Source organism: Pelecanus crispus, chromosome 10 (genome assembly GCF_030463565.1).
Source record: "Pelecanus crispus isolate bPelCri1 chromosome 10, bPelCri1.pri, whole genome shotgun sequence".
NCBI lineage: Eukaryota > Metazoa > Chordata > Aves > Pelecaniformes > Pelecanidae > Pelecanus > Pelecanus crispus.
In genome coordinates, this window is record NC_134652.1 from 13,284,558 (window position 1) to 13,307,603 (window position 23,046).

At 41.2% G+C, this 23,046-nt stretch overlaps 1 protein-coding gene across 1 annotated transcript in view; it reads left to right on the forward strand.

The window, feature by feature from the left end:
* SORCS1 (sortilin related VPS10 domain containing receptor 1) overlaps positions 1 to 23,046 on the forward strand; it is a 305,005-nt gene that overhangs the window by 276,232 nt on the left and 5,727 nt on the right. Inside the window, exons 20-24 of the mRNA XM_075718060.1 lie at positions 1,751 to 1,884; positions 3,832 to 3,955; positions 4,962 to 5,074; positions 8,205 to 8,336; positions 20,181 to 20,280. Of these exons, the coding sequence (XP_075574175.1) occupies positions 1,751 to 1,884; positions 3,832 to 3,955; positions 4,962 to 5,074; positions 8,205 to 8,336; positions 20,181 to 20,280 (603 nt within the window). The remainder of the gene's footprint in view (positions 1 to 1,750; positions 1,885 to 3,831; positions 3,956 to 4,961; positions 5,075 to 8,204; positions 8,337 to 20,180; positions 20,281 to 23,046) is intronic.

Sequence of the window (23,046 nt, forward strand, 5' to 3'; positions counted from 1 at the left end):
AGCTCAGAAATGAATTCTCTTGAATTCTCTTCAGACTTACCTGGGAGAAAGCAGTCTTCTACCAAGCTAAGGGCCTATCCAGAGTGAGCTATCCCCATCTGCTGGCCAGATAGTAGTTCAGCATTTCAGCCACTTTGACCCATCAGCTATCTGCACAGAAATACTCACGTGGAATTGGCTTGGTTGAGCCATTCTTTCATGTTCTTTCCTAGCTGGCATATGTTGGAGGTCCAAGGAGGTACTGGGCACTCTCTGCATTGCAAGATCATTTGAGATGTATTCAGAGCAGCTGTGCAGTTATGTTGGAGTGTATTAGACTTTACATGGGCTCCACTGTCACTGCTGTCACTGCATCTGGTGTTAGGAAATTTATTCCTTTAGAGGGCTGTTCTGACATGGGGAATTTGGCAAATATCCCAAGAGATACCAGAGCTGCAAAATATTTAGCCTGGGAAGCTGCTGTTTTTCAGGTCTCTGGGTCTTTCCGAGAGCAGCCACTGCACTGGCTTCTCATGAATTTTCAAGGAGAGCATTGACTGCTGATTGTAAAAGGAAGCCATGGTCTGGTCTATAGCAGGCTTTGGTTAGTCTGATCATGGATAACTCTTAATTGGGCTGCATCAGGTTAAGCAGCAGCTGTGTCTACATCCCTGAGAAAGCTGCCTTTCAGTAACGAGTCAGGAACTATTTATGCTGCCGTTGTTTATACAGTCTGATTTGGGAGAATTTTTCTACATGCCTCCCTCTCTGCCTGTGGGCACTCTATAGGGGTACAGAGTGCTTACTCCAAATGTGTGGTGTTCCTTTAGGTTGAAAAGCAAGGTCTAAGTGGTGATACATGCATGGGATATGTCCTGAAAAATCCTCTCATGAAATGTGTAAGATCCTCTAGCAATGTATCTCAACTCCATATGGACAATGCAATTATTCCTCCCAAGCTGTGGTCTCTGCTTCTTATCACTGGGGAGCTTGCAGATGTAGGACATGTAGATGTGGCCTTAGTTTGTTTAAGAAACCCATGTTCCCATGTCACTTGGGGTTTCTTTCTTTTTCTTCCTCTGTCACTCTCAGGACAATTGCTTTGTTCTCCAAGTGAACAGTCAGAACACATTTTAAAAAATAATATATGGAACAAGATGTAACAACAAAGGCCCATCTGTCTCCAGAAGATGGGAAATGTGTAACCCTGGGCATAATGTCACTTGTCAAATGAATTATGTTCTGTTTATACTAAAGAAATAAAATAGTTTATTGAGGAAAAGGAGGAAGTATAAGGTGACATTAAAATGAAGGCACTCAGTAAATAGCTGCCTTCAGACAGAGTTTCAGCTGATATAGATATGCCGCTGCTGAAGTTCACCAAGTTATAGCAGTTTGCATCAGCAGAGGTGCTTCATGTCCACTGAAGCCATTTGTCCTGCACATTCTTATGTCTTCCTGGTGAAGGCCATATTCATGTAACAGGGCTTTGCCCCTATTGTTGTATATAATGTCCCTGAGTATTTGATGTTCATGCAGTAGAGTCCAAGTTGTTCAGCTCCAGGTACAGGGGTAGCTCCTGTTCTATGAGGAACAGATTTAAGCTTGCCTCTTTAGAAATGGCACCAAGCCAAAACATTAACTGTCGTGCCCCACAGTAATTTGGGGGACTTCTCTCCCCTAAACCAATGGATATCCCCTCAGTTCCCTTCTCACACAGGCTGACATTTCAGATGGAGGGAGGACTCACCTGCTGCTTCTGTCTCTGCAGGCCCCTTGGAACACGTTCACTTATCTCTACCATTCGTCACCACAAAGAACAAGGAGGTCAACGCCACGGCAGTGCTGTGGCCAAGCCAAGTGGGAACACTTACTTATGTCTGGTGGTTTGGGAACAACACGGAGGTTTGTATTCCATATGGACTGAGATCAAAATAATCCTGGAGGAGCTCTCTGACTGAGGAGGGAGGGAGAGAGGGATCTGGGAATGCTTCTAAATAGTCACACACGCAAGAAAACCCAATTATAAACCAGAGACTGAAAGTCTAATGGCTCTTTGATGTACCAACATGGAAACGTAAGAACTGTTTTGTGTTTGTTGCTCTGACTTAGCTGTAGGGTTTATTGCCATGTCATGCAGATTGCCAATAGCTTTCTCCCTGCATTTACATCCAAGGTGGATGTAGTGAACCAAAATCTGTAAGTTTCTAGTGTGTTTTTCCCCAACCTCTCTTCTTCAATAACAACAACAAAAAAACCTTGGGTGTTTGGGTTTTTTTTTTAGGAAACTAACCTTTCAAACTGAAGCTGTTTCTATATCTAGAACTGACTTTACACAGCTCTAGAGTTTAAACCTCATTTCTCTGGTGACTAACAACGGAAGAGACTGCCATCAGTTCTGTGCCTTCCCTAAATGTGCCCCAATCCTGAGCCCCGACACTCTATGCTAAACCACGTGTGCAAGAAGACCTGTGCTACTGGTGGATAAAATGTTTCCCAACATACCTACCTCCCTCTGGGCTCTGCTTAGATATGAGAACAGCATGCACCATGTTCTGCTGCCTCTATGCATGCAGTGCTGGTAAATCTGCACAGGCATTAGAACTGTTATTTTACGTATCTTTGTGGCTGAAGTACCCAGAGACCCTAATTAGTTTCTGCAGGGATTGATTCTCATGGATTTTGTAGAGCCAAGAGGGACCTTCAGCTACATGTGGTTATCTTCTGTATAATGCAGGTCAGAGGGTTTCATCAGTACTTTCTGCTTTATTTAACTCTTTGTGATTAAGGCAGGACCTGACTTTTTGTTGTTGTTGTTTTGCATTAATAATTTCCCTCGGATGATGGACAACTCACTGCTTCTCTTTCTTACCCTCTCCCCCAAGTATTTCCCCACAGCTAATTATCCTGAGCATTAAACATATACACTTTTTTTGTAGTCTGAATTTATCTAGCTTTGGTTTCAAGCTGTTGGATCTTGTTATGCCTTTGTGTGTAGATTAAAGAAGTCTCTGTACTATCAGAAATCATCTCCCCCTAGAGGTACTTACAGGCTGTGATTGTCACCTTTTAACCTTCCCTCTGATCTGCTAAGCTCATAAGCGATCGGAGTTGGTCTAACTCTGTTCTCATTGAAGTGAGAGTTTTACTACAGACTGCAATGGGAACAGAGTTTCACTTAATAGTGGGTGCTTTGAAGATCTCACCCAGAGTTCATTAATAAGCAAAAACAGAAGTTAGGGCAGAGACTGCTGAAAGGGGACACAACTCATTGATAAAATGGTTGGTGCAGCGAAGCAAGCTGAGGGGATCTGTGTCCTCTCTAAATACTGTCACTTTCCAAAAATGACGTCTCCGTGTCTAAGGATAACATGGAGAACAACTGAGAAATCTTAATTTGCCTCCTTGTGCTGTCACAACCTCCTTGAGCAATCTTAAACAAATCACTGACAGCTAGATCTGGGAAAGGAGTGTGACACCTGAGCAATGAGTCGTGCAGGCCCTCAAATTAGGATCTGGGCCTCTCTGGGGAGTGCAGCAAAGATGGACACTTTAACATGGGATCCAGAACAGCCAGCATGCTAAATGGGAAGGAAACACTGGAATCTTAAAACTAAGCTCCTTTGGAAACTATAGTACCGTACTTTGAGCTTCAGGAGGACATCCCCAACTGGATCCCTGGGCCCTCTCCAGAAAATAGGCTTCCAGGTCACAGGATGCCTTCTATGTCTTAAGTTTCCAAGATGGAACGGACTCCCCAGACCATCCCGATAGGCTAGAGAGCCAAACTCATTTTTGCTTTTCCTTTCCAGCCAAATTAACTTAATTTATCCTTTTCTGATATATTTGCAGCCACTGATCACATTGGAAGGGAGCATCACATTCACATTTTCTGTGGAAGGGATGAACACCATCACCGTTCAGGTCTCAGCAGGAAACACCATTCTTCAGGATACAAAGACTATTGCTGTGTATGGTGAGCTCTTCCCCCTTCATTTCACATAGGATTCTCCGTAGTCAAGAGCTAGAGAGCCAGGCTGGCTGGCAGCAACATGAGGTCTTTATTCCAGGATGCTTTGAGTGAGATTATAGGATCAGTTCCAGTGTTATCAGTTCAGCATAACATCTCTGAAGGCCACTGACTGACATTAGTCCAGATTGAGATGATTGCAGAACATTGATCTCCTTCCCAGAGCCCTCTGCATGTGCTCTATCACTATTCAGTCATCCTACATGACTGTCAAGATGTTAGGTCATTTTGTGAGCTGGTTTTCCCTCTTCCTGGCCAGTAGAGACTTCTTAACTCATACAAAAGCTGCTTAGCTTGAAAGATAAGTCAATGCTGTGTGCTCCAGTTCTGTACAGAAATCTGTACTGATTTGATATTGTACTCAGGCCTCAGAAGCAATTAGGGCACACAAATATCATATGGAGTAGATGTAGTCTAAGAACCACTGGGAATCCCAGTTTTAGGTGTTTAGACTAAGCACATGGTCTTAGTGATCAGTGTGGGCAGCTCTGTTAACAGCCACAGAGATTAAGAAGTATATTTTCCAAGGCTAGTCCTCTCCCCACCTTTGTCCCTGTCTTCTCCCAGTTAAGATTTCAAGTGTTTGGGGCATGTCTATGAGAGTACAATTACAGCTTCTTTCATAGGGCTTGCCTGCTTCAGAAGTCACGATTAAGGCAGCATTTCAATTACATTCCCAACACAGCCCCCTTTCCAGTGCTATTCATCTGTTGAAGTAAGGACTGATCACCCTTTTCAGTTCCGTGACACTCGAGCTGTGAATCTGTCAGATTCTCCAGATCTCTCAGTGAATCTCTCAGACACACTACTGGATTCTCTGACAGTCTGTGCATCACCTGCAGATTGATTAAGCAAAACATGAGCTGGAGCAGGTTTCACTATGTTCTGCCCACTTGTTTGGCACTAAGGCATTTCACAGTCTTTACTCACTACTATGTCATTGTACCTGCAGAACAATTTCAGTCCCTGCGGTTATCATTCTCTCCAAACCTGGATGACTACAATCCAGATATCCCAGAGTGGAGAAAGGACATCAGTAGAGTAGTCCAGAGAGCTCTGGTGGAGGTAAGCAATGTTCATAACCTGCGTTACAATGGTTCTAATTTCTGCTTTGTGCCTACATTAGGACTGGATCAGCTATTCTCTCAGGGTGTGTCTCTGTTTCTACCAACTATGAAAGAAGGCTAGACTAGTGTTTGAGGCCAGAATCCTAAATTTTAGATAGGTGAAATTTTCCCATCCTATGACAATCTGGTGCTCAGAGTCAGCCTTCAGTTTATTCTTTTTAATGACAGTGGATTATGTGGAACATTTCTGTGAAAAGGGCATATAGAAAACAAATTACTTATACCTACCTATAGCTGTACAAATGTCTTTACTACTGCATAGCAATTCTTCTTTTACTGCTATTCTTATACAGCAGTAGAAAGTAGTGCTATTCTAATGGAATTACAAATATGCTGTAGGAAGCTTAGGAGACCAAAAAGAAAACAATTTTTACTACAGAGAAGAGCACCACAGTAAGTGTTTTATGTCTTTCACATAGCATGAGGTTCATGGGTCAGGATTGGATGCTATTTTTCCCATCAACGCTATGGAGAAGCTCTGAAGCTCCTTCTTTAACTGTGGAACAGAATGTCATAAAAATATTCTTGTGTGGCTGAAGACTTGGATTTCAAACTGAGAGGCTAAGAAAAGTTAGAAGAGACAGCTGGGGTTTCTCAGCTCAGCAGAAAAACAGTGAAAGGAACTGTTTGAAAAAGAGTTTCTGCTTTTTTTAAAAAAAATAAAGATACTCAGGTTTTGAAAGGATACAAAGCTTGTAGATGTTATTAGCAGGTTTATACATTCATTTGTGGCATCATCAGTGGAAAAAGACTGGAAAAACACTGTGCACTAATCAGGTGCACACAAACTTGACTGGATTGTTTCAGAGATTTTTTCTTCAATTCCCTCAAAAAGCAGGAGGAGAGGAGGAAAGAAAAAAAAAAACCCACATTTTTCTGGAGCTTGTTCTTCTGACTTATTTATGTCTGTATCAAGTATTCAAGGATCCATTTATCTTCAGGATGAATTTTCAGAATATAAACAACTCAATAAAACAAAATCAAGCCGTAAGAAAAGGATTATAAAATTACAGTACCAAGGCTACATTCCCAAAGCAGAGCAGTGAAAACACAAGGAGTCTTTTTGTTGTTTGAGTAAAAAAAAATAAAAAATTGATAGCTAATTATCCCTCTTTATATAGCTAAATGATTCACCTTGAACAAGCCTTTGTGAGAAGTTCCTGTAAAAATTAAAGATAAAACCAATAGATTTCTACAGCAATTAAGTAAACTGTATAAAAATGAGTTGAATAACTAAATAATTCAATAGGAAATTATAGCTGTGCTATAGAATTTTTATGAACCTTTATTAAAGTATTACATTCTTATTACAGAGTACCATAGACTTGGATAAAAATTCTGCATAAGGAATTATAGTTCTCTACTAAAATCTGATCTTCTTTCTAAGTAGGGATAATTTCAGATTATCACAAAATATGCTATTTTGTATTATGATCATAATTATTTGCTCACATCATTGATTTTCTGAGTCCTGTCTGCTGCTTTTGATGAAGAAGACAAGAATGAATGAGTAGATCAGCCAAAAGCTTCCAGACAAAAAAAAAAAAATCATTTCCAGCCTCAGAAAATGAAGATTTTCCATTAACTGGTAATACTGTGTCTTTTTCTTGACATCTTAAAACAACCTGTTAGGCAAGCACAGATAATGCAAGCCCTGGCTTCAGAGAATACTTGGAAAGAATGTATGAGACCTTTATATTGTTATAGGTTTTTTTCTAAATCCACATTAAAAAAAACAACAGCAACAAAACCACGTGCTTTTCCTTGACGTGCAGTCGAGGGGAAGGGTTCCCTTTTCATAGTTCCGCAGGGTATTCCCTGGGCTGTCAGCAGTCACGCATGGGATAGCCACAGAATTAGCTCAAGTAATGATGATGTGTAGTCAGTGTTGCTGACTCCGTGTCCTCTGTCCATCATTTCCTTCAATGAGCAGCTGCTCCAAGTCTTTGCTCCTGAACTACAAGGGAGAAGAATTCATTCACTCTAGGTCCAGTTAATGTCTGAGAGGGTTGCAAGTCCTGACTGCAGGGGAATCTCTGTGCTGCATCCAGCTGCTGTGGTCTCTGCCCTTATATGTGAGGGCACTTTTTTTTTTCCCCCCTTTAAAAGTGACCTACTAAATTCAGCACTTGGAAACTTAAGATTTAAATTAAAACCTTGAGATTTAAATGCATTTGCTGCTTAATCCACAACACAAAGAGGCAATGGAGGAAGATTCAGCAAACTATGTTTCTCTTCTTTTGGCTCACAAAACTTCCTGAAGGTCAAACTAGCTCCTTTTCTGGAGAACAGCTCCACAATCTGATTGTGTAATGTAACAGCAGCTGAAACCCATGACCAGAGATGACCCTGGTAGTGACACCTGTGGGGTACTTTTTTCTGAATTTTGGCTAATTTATGTTGAAGGGAGATTTGGGTTTTAAGTGGTTGCTTAAGATTTTCAGCCAACAAGACAAAAAAAAAAAAAATTGCAGATTAGTACAATCTTTAACACCTAAAGAAAAAAAGAGGGTCCTCATTAACTTGTAGAATTGACCCAGGATGTGAACTATAAGAATTTGTTTGGCTTTTGGGATTCAAATTTGATTCATCATCTTCTCTCTCCCTGAGTCTCCAGAAGGCTGTTAAGATGTTTTGGCTAATGTCACCTCTGGAGTGCAGTTCTGCCCACATACCTTGCCCTTTAACATGCAGCTTCTTACTATTGACTAAATGAAGAACCTCAGGGACTAACTTTGGGCAGTAAGGTAACTTTAAAATAGCTAAATTTAGGCAAAGCAAATCGTACCATATGCAACTGTTATTTAGGAGCTCCTTTTAGCATGTCTGATTATCACTGTTGCCTTAGGACCCTGCATATCTTACTGGAGAACATGGTAAAATAGCTTAGATCAGGAAATTATTAACCTCTGACTTTTTACCTTCAGTGGATTTTAACAAGATTCTCCCTGTTGTACCAGATATACCCTATGTCATTTGTGTAAGTACTGTGATGCCTTAGCAAAGAAGCTGTCAGCATTCAGTTCCATCCCCACTTTTTATCTGTCCATTAATTGTCTATGTATCAGGCAACAGGTATTTCAAGCAAGCATATTCTGGTCGCAGTGCTCCCCAGTCTGCCCACATCTGCCGAACTGTTCATTTTACCATCTCAAGATGCCACAGGAGAAAATAAAAGAACAGCAGCAGACCTAGAGCAGGTATTGTGTCCATTACTTGGAGAAGTGTATGTTTATGCATTTGTGTGTGTGTGTGTGTGTGTGTGTGTGTGTGTGTATATATATACACACGGGATTTCCAAGACAGGTTAGAACAAATAATTATGGTACAAACACATCTGACTCATTGGGATCTAAACAATGACTGTGGTACATGCTACATCCTCTTTGGGTTTTTTGGTTGTTTTTTGGTGGTTTAGGGTTTTTTTTCCTCCCAAACACTGGAAACAGGCTTTGGAGCTGTATTTAGGAGTGGAGACTCCCATTTGGGTTTCCTCAGTAATGTTCAATTGGCATAAATTTGTATGATGTCATGTGTCTCTCTTTGAAGTTCTGTTCTACTTCATGGAAGTAGGAAGAAAGCAGGAAGGATTTAGGGAATGATTCCTGTCAACATGAACTGGAGTAAGGCAAAGTTTATGAGGCTGTCAGGAGTCTAGAAAGCACTGAAGGACAGAGCTGGGTCATAGACCTGGGCGATCAGAACTTCGTTACTTTAAGGCACAGGGATGTGGTTGGATTGTCTGCTAGCCCTATTCATGATGCTGGCAGTGGGGTTCAGCCACTATGGATTGTTTTCTCTGTGCAAGGCTGAAGCAGGTTATAACTAGAGGACTATATCTCCCTGCAGACCCAAAAGGTTCTGCCCACCAGGTGGGCCTAGCATGATTGTGACTAAAAGATAAAATACTGTGCTGGGCAAAAATCCTGAAATATCTCTCAGCTTATTACCTCAGATTCTAGGGGCAAAGATAACTAGCCCTGAGTGAAGCACCACTGTACCTCTTCCTCCCCATACAGCATGTCTGTAGCTCAGGCAGACACACCTCATGTTGGTATGGGCTATATGAGCATTGGGGTAGAGGGCGTCATCAGCTCACAAATACCAGCCTCAATGCTCTGGTGAAATCCTTAGCTTTACTGGATGCTTGCTACTCCACTGGATGGCACAAGGGTTTTAGCATTTCTCTTTGGATTTGTCCCTCAGTTTGTGAATGAGTGAAGTCTTTCCATCAGTGCCCATATCAACAGTATCTTCCCCTTCTTGTATTCTTGTTTTCTAATAGCCTTTTCATCTGCCTGACCTGTTATGACTGTTGCAATTGCTTCTTGCAGTGGTCTAAAGCCTTGTTAACTTAGCTGTGGACCTTAAGCCACTAGTTCACCCATATTCTTAAGCTTTCCCTTGCTCAGCATCCTTAGCCATCATCTTTTTTTGACAAATGACTTTCCTCTGCAATTTTCACCACCCATGTAATAAACAAAAAAGATGGAGATTTACTGCTCTGCAAAACCTTTCCTCCCTTTTCTCCTTCATCCCCCTTCTCCTTTCCTCCATCACAAATTGGCAAGGAAGCCAGTCCATAAACTTTCAAATTTAGATCTGACCCAGCACCCCTCCGGCACTCAGCAGCTTATTGTATTTTTCCAATTACTCCCTCTCTTTGTCCCTTTCTTTTTTCCCCTTGTAAAAACGGAGTCTATGTGGCTGTGGAGAACAGAAGCCCTGACAGTGCTCTCATGACCCTTTTTATGGACAAGAAGAAATGTCATTTTCAGTGGGACTCTAGCAACTTCTCTGGCATCCTGCAGGGTCCAAACGGTAACCTTTGAAGAGAGAGAAACTATTTGCCATTTGCAGCCATCTGTTTCTTGTGAAGTATCTTCCCTGCTCCCATCAGGATGATCAGAATGTTTTTCTTACTGGTCTGCAGGTACGGCATTTCCCCTTCCTAGTTACTCCAGTAGAAAATGGCATCGTTTTCAGTGGGAACTGCCTAAGGAGAGCCCCAAAAGGTGTCTCTGGCCTCAGCTCTGAAGCATATTTTGAAACTGTTCCTGTTTTGTCATCCATTTGTCCTGTAATCTTTCACTATCCCTTTCCCAAAGTGTTTCAGAGCCCATTCAAACAGCTTTTCCCTGTGCCTGAAGTCACTGAGATGAGTACTGGGAGCAGATGTTTTTGCTGATGGGAGCTTAAGTTGCTTCTTAGGTACTTTATGATGTATAGTGTTCTTTTCTAGTAGGAAGAGAAATCTGTTTTGTGTTCATGAGCAAGCAGCAAGCTATTCAAAGGCACGTATATGAGTTTGTGTGTTTGCAGGTGCACACCCAAAGGAGTTGTAATTTTGGATGATTTTTTCTAATTTGGAAGAGAAACTTCCAAGTATACAGGAACAAAATGGAAATAGTTTGCACAAACACTGCAATGGAATAAGGTTTCTTAAAGAAGCACTTAATTATATAGGTTCCTTTTTTCATGGTGTCATATCACAGGTGGAAGCTACTCTCCAAACCTGAGACTCGTGGTGAGCCTGTCCAGAGACATGGTGACAAATAGTTTCTGTCCCTGGAAAACTTGCAGTCAGAATAGATCAGATGGAGAAGAATTACAGAAATTAATGTTTCTATTCTGCAAAAGCCCTTGTTTCAGTACCCAAGGGAGGGAAAACCTAACTCATTGTCAAAATCAAAAGTTGGTGAAATTGAGTGAAACACCACAGAAGGGCATGAAACCTGCCATGCACACTGTAGGCACAGATTTACCAGAAGAATGAAGTGTGCTACAGCCCCCTCCTTCTCTTCCGCTCCTGCTAGAGCCTCCTAAAGTCAGCATATGTACTTGTGGTTGTATGACATGGATGTGGTGATATGGTCCTGAACCCACCATATTCACGTGCCAGGTACCAGAACAGAGGCAAGGGACACTCTGAGGTCCTGATGTTCTCTTCATCCAACCTGAGTTTGAAAGGGAGAAGCCATGTAAATCAAGTGGGTGGTGCATGCAACTGTTGTTAGCTAGAACAAGCAAGGCTGAAGACAGCTGATGGAGTGGGAGTAAGGGAAAAGTGATAGAAACAGTAGCTGAAGAGGGAATTGAAACTACATCTCTCCACGTGAAACTCCTGAAGTTTCTTCAGGCCATATCTGTTACAGAGCACCTCTGAGTTTTTTGGGCAACTTGCTTAACCAAGCTGTATTTCATCACCTGAGCTAGATGACCATTATTCTGCCATGGGTAATAATGAAGGGTATATGTGGTTTCATGTACTTTTGTATTTACTAATAAATCTGCTACATATCTAATGACCATGGGGGGCTTACTTTTCTGCTGTTTCCCCTTGAGGCAGATTAAGCTGGTCTGTTTTTATCTGATACATACTCATTTGCCTTTTTAAGCATACCTTTTGGGTCTCTCTGTCCCAGCCACTCTGTGGTCTCTAGGTACATAATCCCCATTGGCTTCAGAGGCAGCTAGATATCCACCATCCCTTGAAAATGGAGGTCTTAGCTTCCCATTTGTCAAAGTCTGTAATACTACTCTGTACCACTCATATTTTATGAGTCTAAACACAGTGAGCCATGAATTGTTGGGTACAGTAATAGTGGGACTGCGGAAGTTGTCCTAGGCCCAGCATCTCACTTGGCAAATATACATTTCTATGCAGTTTTCCATTAGGGTGGTGCATTTGTATCTCACGCTCTTGTTGAGACCGTGGTTAGATGCTAGATGTCATTTGCTCCTTGCTTACACACAGTACCAATTATTGTCATATCTGTTTACAGATTACATTTAGAAATGTGACCTCTGGATTCCTGATATTTCCCATGAGAGATTAAAGTACCTTTTAAAAAGTTTAGCTGTTCTTGACAGCTGAAAAAAACAACTATGCATGAGGCTGGGGAAGTTTTCCCAATGAGCAGCATGGGACAATTCCACCTAATACATAAATACAGAATTTTTGAGGACCTCAGATTACTTCATCCACTCCACTTTCTGTAGTCAGTGTAAACTTATTCTTCACAGCTTCATAAAAATCAAAAGGTCTTTCATCCTGCAGAAGCCCAAAACATTTTGCATATTCAAAAAATCTTGTATTTATGACCAGAATGTTGTGACTGCTTTTTTTTTTTTAATTGGGTCACTTGGTTACCCTGCTTTCTTTCACAGGAACTGAGGACAGACTACCAACCTGCTTAAAAATGTAGAAATAATTGGCAGTTGTAAAACACTGCTGTTTGATTTGCATGTTGTCACTGCAACACCACTAAAATATCCCAAATCTTGCAAAAACAGCCACCCAGAATTACCATTGGCCACTTGGGCAGGCATGCAGTTGTTACACCATCTTTATGGACGGGCTTGGTGAATGTGATGATTGCAGAATTCAGATCTGCCACTTCAAAAGCAACAAATTCTTTCTCTTTAGTGAAGGGCAAACCTCTAATTAGTAGTATTTCAAGTCATTTTTGAGTAATTTTTAGCGCCAATCCAATTCAAAATGAATGTGAAGTAGATAGATATTCTACTTACAATCCAGTAGAGGGTGGTGATATAAATACACAGATACAATTACTCTATTTCTGTGTACGGTTTTACTCTATAGGAAGATTCTGAAGGGTTATCTTTTTTTTTATGCATTTCACAAATTATCTTCTCTTCACATTGTTTACTAGTGGAGGCTTTTTGTCAAACATAGCAAATGTCTCCTGTTAGTCAAATGAAATGTAAGCAGAAGATACATGAGAATTCTTAAGTGATGTTTTCATATCAAGTAAAGGTTTCAGTGTTTTCATGCATTTCCCTTTAGTTCTTCATTTGCATGCTTTTACCTGGCCTATTCAAAATAACTGTAAAAGCAGAATGCAAAATAGATGTAGGAGCAACTAGCTAATGACATTTGAGGCCATTCATCTTTTCTCTGGAAAGAAGTATCATCAGCGTAGCAAGCATGATGAAGTGGTTGGCAAGTAGCAACACCAGCTGGTTGGTAGCCAACTGTGCTCAACATGTTGCAGCTGTGGCCAGTGTCTGTATCCAGCCAAAGAGATGGGAAATGACATGGATGACTGAATGTCAAATGGGCAATGATGAACTGGGGAGATGAAATACCTCTGGCGAATTTATCACTATGGAGAATGGCATTCAGGAAGCCTGTATGTGTATATGTCTTAGGATTCATTCCTTAAAGTAGATTTAGTTTTACTTCTGCTTCATTGTATCTGATGGAGCTTCTGTCTTTTTTTATACCTTTTTTTTCACGCACCCTCCTAAGCTTTAGTATTTTAGAATATTTATTTTCACTACTTTTCTTTCCTGTGATGTATTTCAGATGTGCCTGTCAGCAAAATATTTTAGCAGCAAGATCATGAGAGTGAACACCTTCAAATCTTACAGAAAATGGTGCCAGTCAGTCCTGGAAATTAAAATCCAGGAAGAGGGGTAAATCATCTAGTGTTTACTATGAGAGATTTTTTTTAACATCTGTACCTTTGTATGCAGACCAAGTCTTCCACTAGGTGCTTAGGGAAGATTGGGCCAGTATTTAAGAAGTAAAGGCAGGTGGGGAGAGAATGGAGTAATATGAACCAGCAGATCTTGTACCAAGGGCTTTTTTCCTTAGTCAGCTTTTCTTGATCACCACTTGTGTGCTGTAGAAGAGGCTGTCTATATATCTTGCCGTAATATCTTTGACTTATCTCCTGCCATATGACTATCAGCCCTCTCACCTTCTCATCTTTTGCTCAATGTACAGAGCAGCCCTTGATTCTCAAGACTCCTACTAGTCATCTTTGTTCATCTAAAGGGGATCCTGGCTTTTATGTCCAGGTTTTCATATCGGCTGGTCAGTTCTTGTCCCAGAGTAACCACAGGAATGTCCTCTGCCTTTTGCTCTCATGGTATCTCTGGATACTAACGGCAGCTTGAATTTAGCAACTTTCATTAAAAGATCTCAAGAAATTCCTGCTGGACTCTGTAAGTCAGTGATTATGCTCTTTTAAGTGCTGAGGCAAGCAAGCTTTGGAGGCCTCATGTGAAGTAACCAAGGTTATGCAGGGCGAGTGGCACAGTTTAAAGTAATCCACGTTTGCCCTGACTCCTGATTCACTTTTGTAATGCTGGTTCAAGTTGCTTCCTACCAATCAATGTGTATAATTCTTTCCTTAGTTGTTTATTGATTTACTCAATGAACTGGATAGAAGTGTAGCACTCATTAGTTGAAATCCTTACACAGTATCTATAAAACTATCTAGATTCTTAGCTAGTACATACTGGCACAGTTGAATCACATTCAATTAGTCTAAACCAATTTACACTAGAGGTTTCAAAATTCAGTAAAGGTATGGGAAAATGCCCATCTGAGTGATAATTCTGTTTCTTGGTGCACATGGTTCTTTCACAGTCCTAATTCTGACAAAATGCTAGGAGAAGCCAAATTAATTTTTGTTTTGTTCCATTTTTAAATTGGAATCTCTTTTGTTCCTTCACAAATTGTCTGTTATTATTATTCATTATGTGTCCTTTGATGAAAAATGATACATGAAGAATGGTTTCTATTACTGAATTATTTTTGCACATCATGCTTAATTCTGCAAATGAAGCAGATAAAGTCAATGAGGCTCAGTTAAGGACCACAACTAATTCTGAAAGCTAATTATTTTCACAAGGGAGACTCTTGAAGACTATAAATTAGGAGGTTGCTATTCTAAGAAGTTTTGTCTTCAGCTGAGTTAGTTGCATCTCCAGGACTGAGAAAGGAACTGGGACAGGCCTGAGGCCAACCTGTTCCCCAGCTGAAGGTCTAGCTGTTCAGTTAGAGTTGCATAGCTATTTATGAAATGGGACAAAGTACTTTGATGTTTCCTTATATGCTTTTTAAACAAAAATGCATCCATGGTACCACTTTGAATGGAGAAATACAGGGAGGCACAAGATGCAAAATGTTTCCCATTGAAACCTTTTCATTACCTCTGTTTCTGTGAGATCAAGCATTGTGTGGAGATTTACTTCAAAGACACTTTATTAACATTGTAAACAAATTATATGAGAGTCACAACCACTCCCAGGTTGAAGTCTGATAACCTGTGATCCTCTGAGCTAGAAATAGACTTGGTAGAATAAGAAAGGCTGAAGAGGCACTTTTCCAATCTCAGAGTGAGTGTCCTGAGTGATCTGTGGTTCACAGATCACCTTGGGACCATGTGAGGACCAGAAACATCGTCACGTCCAACTTTGGGGAGCAGTGTCCAATCCCAACGTGAGTTTGGCCCTTTAGCTGTGCATAACCAGCTCGTTGACTTCAAATACTGAAGTTTATAAACCATTCTATGTGGTTTCTATTTCAGATATTTTTTTAAGTCCAGAAATGCATTTTTCTTCCTCTTTCTATACTGTCTATATGTCTTTTCCGAAGACAATCTGACTTTCCATGCAAGGAGAAATGAAAATATTGTGCCAAGCAAGCAAACATTTTTAAAACACATCTGAATGCATCTGTTCTTCCCTCAGAAGTGTGTGTCACAATCTCCAGAGCTGCCTGATGAAGGCAGATGTCTGATTCTCACAAGAACTTCTGGCGCTTTAGAAGGTCTCAGGCTGTTATTCATTTTTTGACTTGTTCAGATTCCATAAAGACCCAGGCAAAAAAATCTGCACCCAAAAAGCCACTGGGAGAGCATATAGTTAATTGAGCCAAGGAAATATGCTGTATACTCTGAGCACCATGAACAGTTGCTGCCTGTTTTGACACTTTGCATATAGTCCTGGAACCACCAATAGTGGTGGCTATTTCAAGCTTCTGCTGAGATACTGCTGGTTTCAAGCAGAAATCATTTTATTCTGAGTTGCATTTGTACAGGATGTAGTAAAATGAGGTCCTCATTCATGATCAGATAACAATGCAATAAAATAATAATAAGCTTTAGTTGTGACTTTTTCTCTCTGCCTTTCTTCATTCTTCTTACTTCACTCTTACTGCCTCTCCCCTTCCTATTGTTCCTTTTCATCGGCTTGCCAGACAAGAATATTGGTTGAGCTTTCTCTTACACACTCAGCTTGCCTGCTGGGAGGCTGCCATGGCACCTCTCAGCTGTAACATCCCTGCCAGTGCTGTTGTTTTGCCCTCCTCACTCTGCACTGCAGGAGTCCTCAGGCAGGTCAGGTGAGCTCCCAGTGTTCCTTCATGTCACTGGTGCCAAACAACATCTGTGGTCCCTTCTCATGCTGACTTTCTCGAGGTTCTCCTTCCATTTCTTGCCCGAATCCTTGATGAAACCATTCTCCAATACTAGATAGCAACATTTGCTAGCTGCATTCTCAGTTATACATCACATTAAGCCACTTTTTGTATAGAGGCATCATGTATGGTTTTTACCTCTGCTGTTTCCCTGACCTTTTTGTGCAGCCATCACAATGTGTTGAAGAGGAATGACACAATGCGGCTGGCTCTTTTCTTCAGTTTACTGTCTTGTGGTTGCTTTTTTTTCATAGGCTCAGCTGCCCCAGCAGCATCAAAATCTCAGAGCACAAAGGAAGGTGATTCCTGCAGGAGTATGGAGGAGAGTTATTAGGTCATGTTTGGGACTGGAAATGGTCAGGATTATATTTTTCCCATTATTTCCATGAGCCGTTAATGTCCCTGGCTTACAACATATCGATCTGCATCTGTTGCTCCAGTTTTAGAGATGGAGCACTCTTTATAGTCGTCAGTCTTAGTTATTAATATGCTCAAATTCTTAAAGAGGGATATAATTTGCTTCCCAGGCTTTCTTGATGTACTGCACATCTTTGTGTCACCATCCCTGCTGCTCTGAGCTCAGCAGATGGCTCTTTGTAAGCAGGTGGTATTTTTTCTTGCTATTGGGAGAAATATATTTACTGCTCATTCTGGCACCCATGAAAAAATTGTAAACTTTAAAGAGATATATTAAAAAATATAAATAAAATGCCTGTAAGAGTTACTGCCAAATTGATATTGGACCAAAGGCACCTATTCAAATGATCAGCAGCCAGAAATGAAGTGTACAAGCCAAGAGTATTGAAAGAACCATTAAGAATGTTAAAAAAATAAAAGAGGCAGATAAATCTCATACTGTGATGAATGATAGCCAAAGAACATCTAATCATATCTGAGTAGCGTTTACTGAAATAACTCAACCAGACAAAAATGAAGAACATGAAAAAGATGGTTTAAAAATTATTGGAATGTTCTTTTTTCTGACAATTTTTCATTAATTTTCAAGAAGGAATAAGGATTTATTTAAAACAAATTAAATTAAGTGGTGAGCACTAGAATAAGTTTCTCTTGATCTTGCCATGGCTATAAAAACACAACGTTCTCAGCCACTGTGTATTAAGGGTTGTGGGGGTTTTTTTGCAGTTTTCCAGCCATCTCTCCCTAACAAACCAACATGCAGAACAGTGGCTATGTTCAACTGGAAAATTGCTCACTGCTGTAAGAAAATGTGACATACATGAAACATATAGCGAATGAACATACAAAAGACACAACAAACTATCAACACCATGTGTGACATGCCAGAAGGACAAGATGTCATCTAAAGGGACCTGGACAAGCTGGAGAGGTGGTCCTGTGTGAACCTCATGAGGTTCAACAAGGCCAAGTGCAAGGTCCTGCACCTGGGACAGGGCAACCCCCGATATCAATACAGGCTGGGGGATGAAAGGATTGAGAGGAGCCCTGTGGAGGACTTGTGGGTACTGGTGGATGAAAAGCTGGACATGAGCCGGCAATGTGCTCTTGCAGCCCAAAAATCAAACTGAATCCTGGGCTGCATCAAAAGAAGCATGGCCAGCAGGTCGAGGGAGGTGATTCTGCCCCTCTACTCTACCCTGGTGAGACCTCATTTGGAGTACTGCATCCAGCTCTGGGGCCCTCAGCACAAGAAGGACATGGACCTGTTGAAGCGGGTCCAGAGGAGGGCCACAAAGATGATCCAAGGGCTGGAGCACCTCTCCTATGAGGACAGGCTGAGAGAGTTGGGGTTGTTCAGCCTCAGAAGAGGAGGCTGCGAGGAGACCTTATTGCGGCCTTCCAGTACTTAAAGGGGGCCTGTAGGAGGGTGGGGGCAATCTTTTTAGCAAGGTCTGTTGTGACAGGACAAGGACTAATGGATTTAAACTAAAGAAGAATAGATTTAGACTAGACATAAGGAAGAAATTTTTTACGATGAGGGTGGTGAGGCATTTGAACAGGTTGCCCAGAGAGGCAGTGGAGGCCCCATCCCTGGAAACATCCCAGGCCAGGTTGGACGGGGCTCTGAGCAGCCTGATCTGGTTAAAGCTGTCCCTGCTCACTGCAGGGGGTTGGGCTGGATGGCCTCTAAAAGCCCCTTCCAACCCAAACCATTCTATGATTCTGTGATTCTATAGGCTTACATTCCTTTATTAATCTATCTCGATTTTTGCTTTTAATGTCAACATGCCTGGAACTTCTTGGATATAATTAAGAGTGATATGGAGAAAGTGGCTCTGTGCATATTGTGAGAAACTGACTTAAAAAAAGGAATGTTTGCCAACAGATTGGACCAAAGCTTGGCTTCTTCACTGTACAAATACAGATTTCATGGGGTCTTATCTCAGCAAATGCTCATCTTTTCTGTTGTGTCCTTTAAGGAGGAATAGCCTGCTTCATTTCTGCTAGAGCTCTATTGTTGCCATCAGAGATATGGCAAGATAATTTAGTGATCTAAAAGCTCTGTGGAATATCTCTCCCACAAAAAAGACAATATAAGAGTATGTTCTCTCTGTGTGTAACCCATAAGAATAGATGGAACATGCGTTTTGTTTAAGCCACACTGTAGTTGGTAAACACTTCCAGATTTGAGCTGGTTCTGGTACATACTTAAGGATCAGGGAGCAGCTGGCTTGAAACTCAGAGCTGGATGAAAAGAAATTTGGTTTTAGGACTTGAAATTTCAGTGGAAGCTGTGGTAAGGCCTTAAACTATTCATTTTGATTCAGGTATATCATGTGTTATGAACATGCTCTAAGATCATAGAGCTGGCCACTCAATAAGAAAGAAGTTATTTGTTATGAGTGAACGAGTGTTAACAATTGAAATGCTGCTCTTTGCTTGAGTAGTTGTCCTGGGTTCGCTGGGATAGAGTTAATTTTCTTCCTAATAGCTGGCATAGTGCTGTGTTTTGGATTTAGGATGAGAATAATGCTGATAACACACTGATGGTTTAGTTGTTGCTAAGTACTGCTTATGCTAGTCAAGGACTTTTCAGCTTCCCATGCTCTGCCAGGTGCACAAGAAACTGGGAAGGGGGCACAGCCAGGACATCTGACCCAAACTGCCCAAAGGGCTATTCCATACCATGTGACATTATGCTCAGTATATAAGCTGTGGGGAGTTGGCCAGGGGGCAGCGATCGCTGCTCGGGAACTGTCTGGGTATCGGTCGGCAGGTGGTGAGCGATTACATTGTGCATCACTTGTTTTGTATATTATTATTACTATTATTCTTATATTGTTATTATTACTACTACTATTTTACTTTATTTTGTTTCAATTATTAAACTGTTCTTATCTCAACCCAGGAGTGGTTTTTTTCACTCTTACTCCTCCGATTCTCTCCCCCATCCCATTGGGGTAGGGGGAGTGAGCGAGTGGCTGCGTGGTGCTTGGCTGCTGGCTGGGGTTAAACCATGACAGTAGGAAGCGGAGTTCACTGATGTGCTGTTGCTGGCTGGTCCTGCAGACACTTGTACATGTGGGTGTAATGTTCCTTTAGGGCTCAATTCCCTTTTGCTGCTGGGCCCCTCCTAGAGGTGTGACAGGACAACTTATTGACATCAGTCATTGCTAACCATACACAAACCACTCTGGACATAGTACTGGCAGAAGTGTTCAGCTGCCACAAACCCTCTCTTTATAAGGTGATAGGAAATTGTGCTCAGAAAGTCTGGTGCCTCTGCAAAATCTTTGCTTTGCATGCAGCTCCATTTCCTACCTACCTATTGACATTCTAAACCAATGATCAAGAAAAAATACATTTCTTATTTTCTCTTTTTTTCCAGATTTCAGAAACGCTGATCCAGAAACTGAACCAAAACCTGGTCCATTTTGAGTTGAAGCCAGGGGTTCGAATCCTTGTCCATGCTGCCCATTTAACAGCAGGTCAGTATCGTCTTTCTGTGTACACCCTCTCAGTTGCTCTGTGGCACAGCAAGCAGTATATTCCTTGATGATAGTAGTGTGCTATCAGCTGTATTTTAAGCCCTTCTTATTTTTATATCACAATAACAACATTAAAATGCCTGCTCCACCTCCCCTTTCTTTATCATGTCAAAAAGATACAGTGTCATTTGCATTTACAGCTTATGCTTTTGTTTACTTATGTGCAAGCATTTTCTGTTGTTGTTGGAAATGCAGCATAACTAGCAGTAGAAGTGTGTACTTCTTGGCTGTCTCTGAAATCCTCAGCAGCTAAGCAGCACCATGGCGTATTCAGCCTGGATCACACAATGCAAAGGTTACCAGCTAGCGTTGGATATATTCAGATATTCTAGAGTCAACGAACATTCAAGGCAACTAAGCACAGTTCAGAAGTTGTTCAGCTGTCTGAAAGACTAGAATCAATTTACATATGCACACACACAAGATTAGGCAGTTTGGAATTTAACTGATCCTATCTCAAAATGAACCATCTCCAAAGTCCTGATACTGAATTATATGCGTCTCTGTGTATTCTGCGTGCTAGACCCTCATTTCACAGCACAGGCCCTATTTAACTGTTACAGGAGATGGGATGGACAAATCCATGCTCAGGATTCTTAGGAATTCCTTTTCTCCAGGAGCTGCTGATAATTCTGATCAGTTGGTATCAGCTGCTTTTGCTAGCTTGCAAAAAAACTCCCTCAGGTCACTTGTACCAGCTTTTTATGGTATGAACAGGTCTGCCCAAGCTGGTGTCAGTCCATGTGTTGCCTTGTCCATAAAGGGAAGGAGAAAGAGACTGTTAAGAAGGGCTGTAATGTGACTGCATTTAAATCCACCCAGAAGAAAACCTTAGTGTTTGCAGTATTTCATTTTTCCTAAGCAGAACTTGCTAATACCTGTGCTGGGAATATTGCTGCATGTTTCTGCTTTCTATTAGCTGTAGAACAGATGATCAGATGCTTACTTTTAGATGTGTTAGAACCACAAGCATAAAAAAGCAGAGATGCAGAACAGCTGATTAATCTCTACAGAAAAAAAAAAAAACAACAAAAAACACAAAAGCTTGAGAAGTCACTTTAATTTTGACTTTGTTTTCTTCTGTAGATTGTAAAAAACCCAAAAAAGTAATAGACATGTGACATAGAAAAATTGCATGACTTTACATTTCAGATTTAAATTAATATACAATTTACATAATAGTTGTTACAAGGGAAGCAATCCTTGGCCTGAATTTTCAACAATGACCAGTGATACTGTATGTACTTTCAGAAGATGCTCAGTGCCCATATCAGAGAAGGCGGCTATCTGAAAGCATCTTAATGTGAGCTTCAAACACAGAGTTACCTGCAATTGCTCATAAGTTTTGAAATTTGTTTCTGTGCATTTACTCTATGCACATGGCTGTTTTCCATTTTGGTCAATGTTCATTAAAGTCAAGATCAAATCCCAAATGAACGTTTAGAAATTACTCCTCTGGCCCTGACTATCCTCTAGGCCTTTTCTAATAAGTTATAGGAATCACAGTAGCTATTGCTGGGAAAGGCTCACCTTTACCTCTTGCTACTGAAAGAACATTCCTGATTTCATGTAGTAGAAACAGATGGCATTTAAAATCACATCTCCAGCCCTGCCTTTAATACAGGATGAACCTGAATCAAAGTATTGTGCTGTATGTAGGAGCCTCCTGCAGCTTCTTGGAGAGGAATTCTGGGCATCTCTGCATGAGGGAGTACACAGGGACCCCAGCTACTGCATCCATGTTCAGAGCTGGCTAAAAGCTGGGTAACTCCAGTCCCAAAGCCAGATAGTTAGTGGAGGTACTGTAGCACCTTTCTGGGCTACTAAGCCTTGTCTGCTGCCCTGCGTGAACCAAAAGGCAGGGTCTGTCGGTGTAGCACACTGCTGTGCTAAGCAGTGGTATGGCCTCTGGGCACGTGGTGGCCTGTTTCTTGCTAGCTCAGGCTGAAACCAGAGTGTGCTTGGCTCAGGCATGCTTTGTAAATAACTGATCTTTGTGGTCACTGAAAATGCACATTTTTATTTGTATTTATGCACACACCAGGAATAAGTACTTTTTGTCCATAATAGATGCGAACACTCATTTGTCCTGCAAGGTAGGCTTTGTTGTACTTTGAAGCCTCTGGTGAGATGTGAGTGATTGCTGTAACTGGCTTCACAATGTCCTATAGGGACACTACAGGATTTTGTCTCTTGCAGAAATATGATTCAGTAAGAATGCAAAATGAACCTGGACTGCCAAACTAGATATTAAAAAGCCCAGAGAGCAGCCACTGTGAGGTCTTTGAGGGAATATGGCTCCTTATCAAGCTGCAGAGGTCATGACTCAGTTCCCTGTCTAAATGAAAGGCCCAATTTCATGACATCAAAACTTGTGAGTAGTTTAGAATTTGACAAAATGTCAAAAAAGAGATTTACTTTGCTGCTGAAGACTGTTGTTTTGGTTGTCAAGGAAGAAGAAGAATTGTCCTTTTGAAATTCAAGTTTTATTAAAAAAATTAAATAAAATAAAGCAGGGAAACCTGGAACACAAGCCAGCACCAGAAGCAGTCCCTAGAAAACACAGTCCGTGGGGATGCACATGGCCCAGAGGTGCTGCTCTGGTCTATGGTATCCCTTCTTTCCCAGCCTTTTCACTATGACTCTGTGTTGGACTCCGGGCAGCTGTGGGCTGCAGTTGAGTGAACCACAAAGCTCAGCATGTGT